The sequence below is a fragment of the Temnothorax longispinosus genome, chromosome 10 (genome assembly GCF_030848805.1).
Source record: "Temnothorax longispinosus isolate EJ_2023e chromosome 10, Tlon_JGU_v1, whole genome shotgun sequence".
In the NCBI taxonomy this organism is placed as follows: Eukaryota; Metazoa; Arthropoda; class Insecta; order Hymenoptera; family Formicidae; genus Temnothorax; species Temnothorax longispinosus.
In genome coordinates this window covers 8,055,988-8,067,814 of record NC_092367.1, presented here as the reverse complement: position 1 = coordinate 8,067,814, position 11,827 = coordinate 8,055,988, and the positions used below count along the sequence as shown (strand labels likewise).

The following is an 11,827-nucleotide window of genomic DNA, read 5'->3' as shown; positions in this document are numbered from 1 at the left end:
AGAGCGTCATCATATAACACATTACGGGCCAATTTATTGCGTATGCCTGTCCGAGAGATTTATGAACAAGGAAGTATGATACATGGCAAGCGGGAATCTCATAATAAAACGCACAGTAATCAATTTAATCCTATGTATTATGTCAGTACATAGCAAAGATAAAAAAAAGTGCAGTATACATATATATCTCTTTGATAAATTATATAAGTGTATCTTAATTATACAATTGCTCTTTTAGAATTTTCTATCTCTGAGTCGAGTGGACGGACATATTTCACTTCAGTTCATATTGTTTTGTTAGTCTATATATCATTAAATATATGAAATATACAAAAATATTAAATATATAATAAAATATACAAAAATACTATTGTCCTAAAAATAATGAGACACATTACGTCCTAATTAAGGTAATAAAAATATGTTAAAAAGTATATAGAAAAAGAGAGCCTTAAAACAGTAATGCTCTTTGAAATCTGCTTTGATACGATTACACGTAAAAATATTGTTAAAATATTTCTACATTTCTATACGAATATAATTTCAATTTTAAAAAACAAATGAATGAATATCAAGATAAAAAATAATTTAAATATTTCAACTGATAGAGACACACATAAAACAATCCCATTATGGGATAAAGTTGCAAAAAAAGTTTGGATGAGATTAATCGTTACGTTCTCATATTGATAAAAAAAGTCTCACATTTATAAATGCTACACCCCGTGATGATAAAATATTATTGGCAGTAGTCAGAAATTGATTATAATTTGATTTGATATACGCGGTTTAAAAATATTTATAAAAAAGCGCAAGAGATTCATCGACAATAAATTTTTGTCAGGCTCTTATCTAATCGTCAAGCTCTCAGAGAAGCTTCTACCTGTGAAACAGTTTTTTCCAGACTACCACTAAACTCGCTGGCATAATCCATGTATACATCGCGTTCGGCACGAAGGATAATGCTGAGTTACATCCGTCTTCGGAACACGTAAACACACAAGTGCGATAGGTCAGCTTGTCACCCGGCTGTTTCACGTAGTCGCAATAGTTTCCCATGTGCACGGACGAGCAAAATCGCTTTGTACCAATGCCACCTGTTTCCAGAAGTATAACGTTAATTGTAGAATACTCTAAGCGATACTACTAGAAAAACTTATTGAAATATGTAATATCAGAGAAACGATTGCTCTATCTAGAAGCTTGTTTATTCGACCATGTTGATTTGTATTTGAAAGTTAATTTTGAGAACGAATGAGTGAGCGGACTTTAAATGTGCAAACACATATCTAATCGAGAATTGGAAAAAGCGTGGTACCCATGTAACATGCAGGATGACGAAGAGGTATATATTTTTTATAAATATTTTGTGAAAAATAATTAACATACATTTTTAAAATATTGATTTTCTTCAACAAAACGATTTTTTTCCTAAATTGTTTCAAAGGCCGAAAATATAACATATGAGTAAAAGGAAACCAATTAATGTCAAAACGATCACTTTTCAGAACAGCAAAAAAGTATATTCCATCTTTCGTTTCTCCTAATAAACGTTTCACAATAAATTTAAGAGTTTACGACTGATATAAACACCGAGTATTGAGAAGAATCAATATTTGAAAGTGTTACTTGAGTTCGTATCTCCGATATGAATTTCATAAAGCTCTGTACACTTTAATCCCAGAAAATTTCTTAAATTCTATTAAAATAATTACAGGATTAATCCTTCTCCGTTTTCGACAAGCGATCGTTTCCACGTAAAAATGACTCGGAAGGGAACACTCATGCACACACTCGACGATAAAAACACAATTTTTGATATAAAAACCTCCGTAACGGCCGATTGATTTGATGCAATAACGCGCCCCGTACACGTGACTACAATTTCTCGGCACCAAGAAATTTTCAACCAATTCGCTATCCATGCATTTCCATTCATCCGCCGACGTGCACTGATAGCAATCCAAGGCCGTAGCTTAATTGAGAAAGCAACAATTAAATTTCTAATCGAAACTTTATGACGATATTGATGTTACGCAAGTTTCCCAATGATAGATCGTAAAACAATAATTATGAGGTAACACTTATAGATGTACGTCCGTAAAAATGATGACCTACTGCAACGATATAAAAACAGAATTTTTGTTAGTAGATGATTTTTTCGTTACATGAAGGATCATTGGAACGCAATTTATTCCATTCTTGTAAAATCATTGCATCTTGTATTATCATTACAATGATTATCATTCCGTAATAATTATTTTTGTAAAATAGAATAATTCTTGTAAAATACATAAAAAAATCATTGAAATAATCATACATGTGATTAAAAAATTACTTATAATAATTCAGTGTGCTAGTGAATGCGTTCCAACGTTTCAAATGTATAAAAATATGTTCCAGTATGTTGAAAAGATCTGGAAAGAATTCGATTGTTTAAATGCAGGGTCGCCGGCATGCTCGATTGATCTACGTGTAGGATTATTAGGAGTATGATTGTTAAAAGAGTTAATCAGCCTTCCCCCGCGCCGCCACTGTGTTAGTCTCCCAAGCAAAGGCTGTATGGAATTGTCTTCGTTGTTGTTTACCCTCGAAACGGCCTATGTGCTTGACACAATACTGCGCTCCGTAAACATCGTCGCACGACGTAGGCTGAAGATCCACGTCGCTCGTCAGGAATTCGTTGCACTGAAATGGGTACTCGGTGCTGGTGCTGTTACACTGGTAGCACCGTATGCCGTATCCTGGATAAGAAATATCGCTCTGTTAAACCACCGAGAAGAGGTAGACGAGATCGTCCTGCGCGATCTTGTTGCTCAGTCGTGCGTCAAGTGGAAAACAACAATTACGGAAAACAATACAGACGCTATACTCATTTGACGATATATAACGCAAACTTTAACAGAGCGAGGATATCGTTAATCCTCCAACTTTGCCAAGCACGAAGCTTCGCAAAAACAATTTCACTTATTCTACAGGTGTTGTATTTTGATTCTTCAAGTGTTCCGTGACGCATCGCGCGTCACAGAGAAAATGCTGGATTTCCGTCCTGAAATCTGAAAGTGAATTACAGATTGTTCGAAGCGCAGGACTCGAGGTCTCTTTCTCTCCGAGGAAGAGAAGCGCGAGCCGCGGCGCAGACGTCGGGAGGCCGCGTTCCTCGTAGCCGCGCCTAAAACGAGACAGCCCCGCCCAAGGCGCGTCGTCGTCGCGCGTTAACCTCACCTGTCTCCACCAGCATCGAGAGCACCGCCAGAAACGTGCACGCCGCGACGCAGCGACTCGCGACAGCCATGTTCCGCGTGATTGCGGCGGTCTCGCGCGGTCTCCGGATCACCCTCCGTAATTCCGTTCGTCGACCCGACGACGACGATCCCCCGTCGAGCACGAAAGCTGGATGTGACGTAATAATCGCGCACACCGTTTCCCGTTTCGACGCCTTCGACTTCGGTTTCCCGCGAACTTGGACTCGGGCCTTTCGAGATTCTCCACCAACGTGAAACTCGCCGTGGACAACAACGTGAAGGTACGCGAAGTCGCGTACGCGCACCCTGAACCTGGCCGCGAGGCAAAACTCCGTGAAGCCGTGCGTTTCAAACGTGCGCTCGCCGAAGAATCGCGTTCCGAATTCCGAGAGTTGCCCGGCCTGCTCCGCCCGTCGGAGAAAATCACGCATGCGCGTTGCGTTTGTTTTCCTCGGGATGATGAGACGGGCGACGATTAAAATGACGAGACAATTAGAATTTTAGAATTTTCAAGCTTCAACATTTAGCGAATGAAATAATGACGCACGAAGTTGTTTGAAGAGTCGCAATGATGATCTCCCTAGAACTTCTCCTTCGTGAAATTCCCCTTCTTCCCTTTTCATTTAAACAGCATATAGCTTGCCGTATAATTGAAGTTTATGTAAATTAATTGAAGTTTATAAATTAAAAATGTATTTATGAGGGAAGTTCTAATTTATACGTTGGTATATATATGTTATCATTTATTTCGCCAACAAATTTTCGCACGTAAATAACATAACAGCTTCTACTTTTATATGTGCGAACCATCACGAGATGGCAAATAGAGAGAAAAACATTTATATATTCATATAACACAATACTAATCTAATATACAGGACGTTTATCTCGCTATGCGATTATCTCCGAAACTATTGTTCAGAAGAAAACGTAAGTTTAAACAAAGATATATCTCTATTAAAAAAAAAAAAAAGATTGCTAGATTTATAGAAAGAGATCTCGTTTAGATCATTATTATAGTTTTACCGACGGTAGAACGTAGTAACTTTAACTAAAAATATAATATTTTTTAGACGAGCGCTAGTTTCCAAGATAATTAAATACACGTTAATTGCAAAGATTAAAGTGAAGTTCTACGTAAATAATAAATATCGGTGTATTTGAAAAACGGTATATATACGCTTAATATGTAATAATATATACATAGTAACGTGATATATATATATATATATATATATATATATATATATATATATATATATATATATATACATTTCTTTATGACTTAGATTTCACCCTTCGAATGCGAAGAGGCAATATATCACTTTGTGAAAAATTAGAAACGGCGTATGAAACGATAGAAATACCCATGCGTCATGTTGCATCGCCAAATAACATAAATAACTTAACATTTCATTGCACATTATACGCAGGATGTATAAAATTTGCCACGTAAATACTTTTATTCGTTTTCGCCCGTCTTCTCGTTGATTATATCTCACTGGTCGTCCTATATATATTACAATATATGCAAAATATCTTTCGGTAAAGAGGAAATACAGGAAGTCAATGGCATTGATTGATTTTCTGTATTTTCTCTCGGGTTAATAATTCGTTCTTAGTGTCCTAGCTGAGCTCATTTAGGATTTTGCTTCGCGCTCTCCTCGAGCACGGAACTCTTAACAGCAGTCTTGTTAATTTTTTTCAGTTTGGAAGACTCGCTCGGCTTTCCTGCAGCGACCCTGGCTCTATCGTGCGCCCCTTGAACGTTCTGCTTGTCGCAGGCACGCGGCACCTTCGGGGATACCTTTGCGCCAGTCTCCTCCGCCGCACCGGACGATTCACCGACCTCGGGATGATGCTTGGACGTTCTCATAGACGAGATGAGTTTCAGTCTCTTCGCGCCGTGCCTCACCGCCGTCGTTTCCTCGGAGGAAACGCGCGTCTTCGTCGAACTGTTCGCCGCCTTTGGCTTCTTACTCGCGTTTGAACGCGGCTCCTCGAGGTTGTCGCCGCCGATCGCCGTCCCCGCGTCGACCTTGGATCTGTTCGATCGATAGCGATCGATCGTCTTCAGAAACGGCTTCGCCTCCACTTCGGACTTGATCGCGCAGATTATCGCGCTGTTCTCCACGTTGTTGGCACAATGGTTCTTCAAGGCGCGACGCGCGAGCGTCTGCCGGGGTTTCTTACCGCTCTTGATCCTCTTCACCGCCGTGTAAAAGGAGGCGCCGCGACGAAGGATGCACTTCTTCACCAGGTTGCCCTCGCTCCTTATCGCATTCCTCGCCCCCGTCACCGCGTCGTTTAATCTCGTTTCCAATTCCTTCAGGATGCCGCTGCTCCGCGCAACGTTATCGCCTGCTTCGTTATCCTGCGAATGAAAGGCACACAATTGTAGATTGTAGATTCGGAGATGCGTCTTACATATAGTACAGAAACAGCCACGTACCACGGTAACAAACATAAAGATAAAACACATGTGAGAGAGAGAGATTGATTTTATTTCGATTATCGTTGTTATTACGACCGCAATCGTTTGCACGGTTATTTATTACATATAACGATTATATTAATTATACAAATAAATGACTTACCCCCTCGCGGCTAAACACATCGAATATAATTGGGCACGTACCATACACTTTGAAAAAAGACGAAGCGCATCTACATGTATAAAAACTTCAGAGAAAATTATAAAGTGAGCAAAAGTGTAGCGAATTGCCTAAACACAACTAAAGCCACCTTGCCGATAATTTAAATGCATATTATCAGAAAGGATTAATCATAATTTATTAGAAAATCGATATTTAGCGAGTGAAAATATTCGGTTGACGCATGCTAGAGTGCTGTGTGAGGTACATGTGAAGCACAGGAGTCATCATCTACGTGTTTCGCTGGCGATCATAAAAACTTGCGGACGATAATCTTCGACGCGGAGTCGAGTCTCTTTTGCGTTCTACTGCACTTCATTGCCCATTTCGTTTGCTTGCAAACACGATGCACGATTCATGCCAAGCTGTTCGTCGGGATCGATTGGTATCGGGATATCAAATAAAAGTAAGATAAATAAATGATCGCTAAAAAACTGTAACATTTATTAATACAGCTGGATATGTGCAAGCTCGTGTGCGATACATTGTGAAGTTTCTATAAATGTATGCGTACGTAATACGAGCCGAACTTTGGGAGCGATTTGTTCAAAGTTTGTTTGCCGAGATCGAGATTCGTTATTTTAACTTCTTGAATATTATCTACTCATGAGACATTAACGTTGCACATATATTACATCTTTCATATATAATGACGTCCAACATTGATAAATTTATATGTTTACATTATCATTTGATATAGATATATTGATAATGGAATTATATGCCGGGAAACAACAGATATACTCCTGACAATTTATAATTTATGAAGTAAACTTTTATAGACTTCTATATATTGTTAAAATGAGTAACGTTTAAGTTTGAATTAACAAACTGCCATATCTCACTTCAACAATCCCATCGTCCAGAGATATAAAACGGTTTAACCACTTATATCTCTCCACGTCGTGCCCTTCGCTAAAGAAATAGATATAATTAATATACAAACATCTGTATAATATTAACGTTTTGTTTCACAACAATTCGCATCTTTTAAAGAGACACTGCGTAAATTAGATTATGTGATCGTAAGTGCACTTGCGTACATTGTTGGTGAAAAATATATGCATAAAAATTGATTATTTACAAACGATTATTAAATACAAATATCAAATACGACCATAGAAGCGTTAAGATTTACGATTAATGAACACTTTACTGAGTTAGCCACAATATAAAATGAGTCAATAATACAAGATATTTGCACCATATATCTTATTCGTCTCATCTTTCTTTATCAATTAATATTAAAATTGTCATTTAAAAAGAAATTAGCGTACGTGATATATTTTGTGTATAAATATTAAAAGCAAGTCATTTATATAATGAAAGTAAAAACGGTACATCATGTATATAATTCACAAATTATATACATATATAATTATATAAATACTAAATTTTATATTATCTTGTTCTGTGAAAGTAATATACAATTAAGAATATATAATTGAGAGTCTAATGTATAAATTTATCCAAAGAAGTATATGGAATATTATTGTCTTGTTTAAATATATCAAGTCACATATGGAAGACCCATTAAGAAAAATTATGTCAAAGAGAGTTTACATGTAGCTTTCTTATATATAATATTTCGTATATAACAACATAATAAATACTGTAATATCATTATTGTCATAAAGTATTTCAATTACATATTTTTATAATTTAAAAAAAAAAAAACTAAATCGTTTCGATATAAATTCCAAAATTTTAATATAATTTGAGACATAACTCGCCAAATTTGATTTGTAAACATACAAAATCTCTCTCCCACTTTCCTAGTTATGCACAAATGAATTTATGTTGGATTAGGCACTAATGGGTTGCAGTGTTAATGCTAAACTAATATATAAAATTAGTCGCTGAACATAATAAATGGATTATGATAATACACACTGGCTTATGTCAGCATTACAAATGTCACTCTCACTATTTACATCAAAATTTACCTTACGCACTGACTTGCTGGGCGGTGCAGAGATATTGCTCACGTATGTTAATTTCAAGTGAGATTTTACTCCCCTTAAAGAGCGATATTGGCTATTTGGCAATCGGCTGTTGGGATTGTTCCCAGTGAGATCGAGAATGGAAGGACCTAATGCTGCGCCAACCTATGTATTATCAATGATACATATAATAGAAGTTTTAGCGACATTGTGTTTCTTAAATGGAAGGCGAAAGCAAAATATATTTACCGCCTCAAACACTGCCGGCGTATATTTCGGTGGAACGAACATGTGATTCATAGTTTTATTCACCCCATCGCGAATTCTAGCGGGTATCATATTCACCAAACGGCCAGAGTTGTAATTACACTCTAGAGTATAGCTGCGTATTAGACCAGTCATCTTATACACTGCCACGCGTCCCGAGCCTTCTCTGGACATACCGTCTCGTTTGTCTCTGTAAAAACATACCAATACTGTATTTAACATCCCAATACAAAATTGGGATATATGTATAACTTCTGTGATGGCAGTAGACTTTACTTACATAATATACATATTTCGTTCCGCAAAATTGCACGACGTGAAATGAAAGTTTGGATTGTTGATAGACATCACTTTGGGTAGCAGCATGCATGCGATAGTATCTTCTGGGTCAGTAAAGTGATTTCCATACATGAAAACGCCTTTTTTCGAGGCATGGCCGTGAAGATCGATATACAGATATAACCCAGAATTATCTGAGGATTTTGATGTCTCGTCTACACCGACGGTCGTACCAGTTAGTTTGTCATTCGTTCCGAGTTCTGTAGCGGTATCATTTTTACCTTGTTTAGATAGATCCTCGCTTTTATCTATACACGACAAAAAGCAAATTATGGACTGGAAATTGCGAGATAAATTAATAAGGTTTTATTACTTATATAAAGTGAATATCAGTACCAATAGCTGCGCTGTCCAAATGCTCCAATGTCAACAAATGTTTTTTGTTAGTATCTAGAGCACACCTGTTCTTCTCATCTAATGACATAAATGTTACCTAAAAAAAAGTAATAGTATTAGAAGAATACTATCGCAGCGCTACACGTAACGTAAAATATATTATTCTTTAGAGCTCTTCGTAATTTCATTTACAATATAAACAAATGTTATTAAGGGAAATTCCGTAGGTATTTGTCATACTTGTTGCAACAGTCTTGTGGTTGTGTCACGTACAGCGTTTGCTATCGAAGCAGTCGAATTTATAATGCTTACATTGCTGTCCATAATTTCTAAATTTATATTCGATAGGTCAGTTAGTTCGCTCGGTAGTTGATAAGAATTGTGATAATATCTATAAGAAAAGCATGTGAAACTTGACTGTGCATAATATGTATATAACGAAGCGTCAAGGTAATTAGAAATACAAGTGCTTACTGTATTAAGTTTTTTGCGGCATATATCGTAGGATGATCTACTTCAGAAGGATTTAGATAAACTCTATTCAAATTTATTCCCTTAGTGTCCATTCGATAATGGCCTTTGGCAACACCATCTGGGTTGAGCATCGGTATCAATTTGAACACGTATAGGCGACGTAAATTTATAGCAATCTGATCTTCCCGACTTAATAAAAAATTGAGGAAACCATTTAGAACGAAGCTAGATGGTGTTTCACCTGGATGGACTCTGGCGCTAATAAAAATTACCTAAATACATAATATAATCGTGTATATAAATGGATTTCTTTCTTCAGATCTCAAAATTCATTTTTCGTTATAATATCGATACGATACCTTCTTGTCCCGAAATTTATAAGGCCTCTCCTCACTTTCCTCAGGGAACATATTATTCAGTCTATCTTCTCTCTCCGTTGATATGTTGTGATAGGAGCTTATTGTTAATACATCTAATCTACGATCCTCCAGTGATTTTATTGCACATTCTCTATGATAATAGATGTCATCCGCAGAAATTACACTCCTCTTTCCCATTCTCGCATCGATCCTTCTCAAATAATTTTGCAAATCTGTATACGAGAATGGATAGGTGAAGGCAAAGTAAGTAACGGCTTTTGAATTTTCTGGAGTGTAATAGAGGAACGATAAAGCGAAGTCGTTCCCTCTCTGGTCAAGCTGCAACGTTAAACAGTACGCTATATATCTGCCGGCACAAATTATCACATATAATCTCGCTACATTCTTAAAATAATGCATTTCTATAAACTATCCAAGCTGCAATTACAGTGTACGTTGGCTTTTCGCGAATCCGCTCCCAGTGCAGGTGTCCCGGCACAATCTTAAAGACCGGACACATCCCTTGGCTAAACATCTTGGCTTGCTTGTTCAGATTGACTACGTTAAATCTGACCGGGACACTCGGCCGACTAGACTTGACACCGAAATAAAACCAGGTTCTATTGTTGTTTTGGAATTGCGTGCCGTGACAATCGTGCTTCGTCCACAGGTTGAACTCGTAATCCAACGTGTCTTTGGAATTTGAGCTATTGGTCGGTTTGCCTTCAATCTCGTAAACATCTAAAAATAGTAAAACCCGGCATTGTGTATCGTTACATAAGGAGAACATTGGCGATCGTACAGCTCATTGCAAATGTATTTAGATTCCTTCAAGGTGAAAAACCAGTCAATTTGATTACATAAAAACAATCCTCCAGTTCAATGACACTTACATCAACACACGTACACAAACATTGAAAATCAATCTAGGTCTGTAAGATTGTCCCGGCATCAAGGGAAGGTGATTGGCGTTTACCTTTCTCAAAGGTCTCCGGGATCCTCACTGCTTCCACCTTGGCCAGATTAGCCGAGTCAAAGTTATTGAGAAACACGAAGCCACCGCAGGTAATGTTCTCGGCTGTGCTCGCCATGACGCGTCAGAGAGTTACGTCTACTGCAGAATCGTAGGACGCGCGGCAGACGACGAAGACGAATTGCCCGTTCATGTGGTGGTGGTGTGTTGCTGTACCGCCGCCTGTGGAGTGTGGAGGCGCAGAGCTGCCGGACAATCGCTGCGCTTCCTCAGGCACGATCGCGCCCGTTCGTCGGCGACGGCATCGCGCTCATTCCCGCTGAGCGAATCGGCTCGATCCGAGGATCCGACGACTCCTTCGAGCGATCATATGATCTCTATTTACGACGCGCATACATACGCACATACACACACACACGGGTGTTGCGCGCAAGAATCCGCAGCCCTCAATGCGGTAACGCAGCCGCGGTAGAAATGGTAGAAACGAGATCGTTCATCCCTTGGGCGACGTTGAACTGCGTTAACGTAGAACGTAATTTCCTCTTGTTCTTCAATGGATCATCGACCAGCGAGATTAACCTGTCACAAAGCACACAAGAGTGAATGAATAGTCTTGGCTGGTCAGGTGTGCGGCTGTAGGTCGCTGACCTAATTGTAAGGCGAGGCAACGACGCTCGTATACTGGCTTTATTACTCGTTATCGATTGTTTGGTTTTTACTTTTTGCATAGATTAATTCGATCGGCGAGTGAATCCGTGTTGGTCGGACGCGCAACAGTTGAAACGTTTGAACGGGAATCTCCCGTGCGTTCGTACGAGAGATTTTTATACGATATACGACACCTCACTGCATTCTAGGGTAATCGAGGCATTTTGATCTGTCACCTGCGAACGTCACCGGTACGATGATATCAGTATTTTGTTCCGGAGCGACGTCGCCCCCACGTCGACGGCCTACGTTTGTTTTGCGTCTCTCCCGAGAGTTGCCTGAAATTTCGAGAATGCAATTTAAATAAATCTGATTTCGTTCCTTTAATATATAATTTTATTGAATTTTCGAAAGTAAAGCAAAATATATTTGTTGTCGGTGTGACTTTACCAACTGTAATCGTTGAGTATACAGTTTTCTGAATTCTTGGAACTTTGAAAAATTTTAGATAGCACTCTCTGTTATGTTTTCTTATTAATTCTTCGATTTTTGTAAATTTTTATATTTTTGCATTGAAATTTTTTAAAAT

At 38.2% G+C, this 11,827-nt stretch overlaps 2 protein-coding genes across 4 annotated transcripts; both read right to left on the bottom strand.

Annotated features, from left to right (window-relative positions):
* Positions 1 to 119: 119 nt before the first annotated feature.
* Bou (glycosylphosphatidylinositol anchored membrane protein boudin) lies at positions 120 to 3,632 on the bottom strand. Its single transcript, XM_071792067.1, has 3 exons — positions 3,226 to 3,632; positions 2,589 to 2,744; positions 120 to 1,097 (listed from the first exon to the last, which is right to left on the bottom strand). Exons 1-3 carry the CDS (start codon positions 3,293 to 3,295, stop codon positions 880 to 882), a joined length of 444 nt encoding a protein of 147 aa, XP_071648168.1. The 5' UTR covers positions 3,296 to 3,632; the 3' UTR covers positions 120 to 879.
* A 339-nt stretch (positions 3,633 to 3,971) lies between these two features.
* Positions 3,972 to 11,734, bottom strand: LOC139821179 (cytosolic carboxypeptidase-like protein 5). 3 transcript variants are annotated; one of them, XM_071792034.1, is made up of 11 exons: positions 11,239 to 11,734; positions 10,594 to 11,169; positions 10,066 to 10,358; positions 9,618 to 9,956; positions 9,259 to 9,530; positions 9,025 to 9,175; positions 8,785 to 8,881; positions 8,390 to 8,696; positions 8,092 to 8,299; positions 7,846 to 8,007; positions 3,972 to 5,619 (listed from the first exon to the last, which is right to left on the bottom strand). In XM_071792034.1, exons 2-11 carry the CDS (start codon positions 10,706 to 10,708, stop codon positions 4,882 to 4,884), a joined length of 2,682 nt encoding a protein of 893 aa, XP_071648135.1. In that variant the 5' UTR covers positions 10,709 to 11,169; positions 11,239 to 11,734; the 3' UTR covers positions 3,972 to 4,881. The 3 variants fall into 3 exon arrangements, with proteins under 3 accessions (XP_071648135.1, XP_071648136.1, XP_071648137.1); XM_071792035.1 differs by having other exon boundaries at positions 11,475 to 11,734; XM_071792036.1 differs by lacking the exon at positions 11,239 to 11,734 and having other exon boundaries at positions 10,511 to 10,650.
* Positions 11,735 to 11,827: the final 93 nt, after the last annotated feature.

Bases quoted from the DNA above. Each gene is read 5' to 3' on its own strand.
- Bou (XM_071792067.1), bottom strand. From the start codon at position 3,295: ATGGCTGTCGCGAGTCGCTGCGTCGCGGCGTGCACGTTTCTGGCGGTG. The intron at 2,745-3,225 runs GTGAGGTTAACG...TTTCTTATCCAG, and splicing joins CTCGATGCTGGTGGAGACAG to GATACGGCATACGGTGCTAC. The intron at 1,098-2,588 runs GTAAACAACAAC...TTCTGGAAACAG, and splicing joins GCACATAGGCCGTTTCGAGG to GTGGCATTGGTACAAAGCGA.
- LOC139821179 (XM_071792034.1), bottom strand. From the start codon at position 10,708: ATGGCGAGCACAGCCGAGAACATTACCTGCGGTGGCTTCGTGTTTCTC. The intron at 9,531-9,617 runs GTATCGTATCGA...TTATGTATTTAG, and splicing joins ATAAATTTCGGGACAAGAAG to GTAATTTTTATTAGCGCCAG. The intron at 8,697-8,784 runs GTACTGATATTC...TGTCGTGTATAG, and splicing joins TTTGGACAGCGCAGCTATTG to ATAAAAGCGAGGATCTATCT.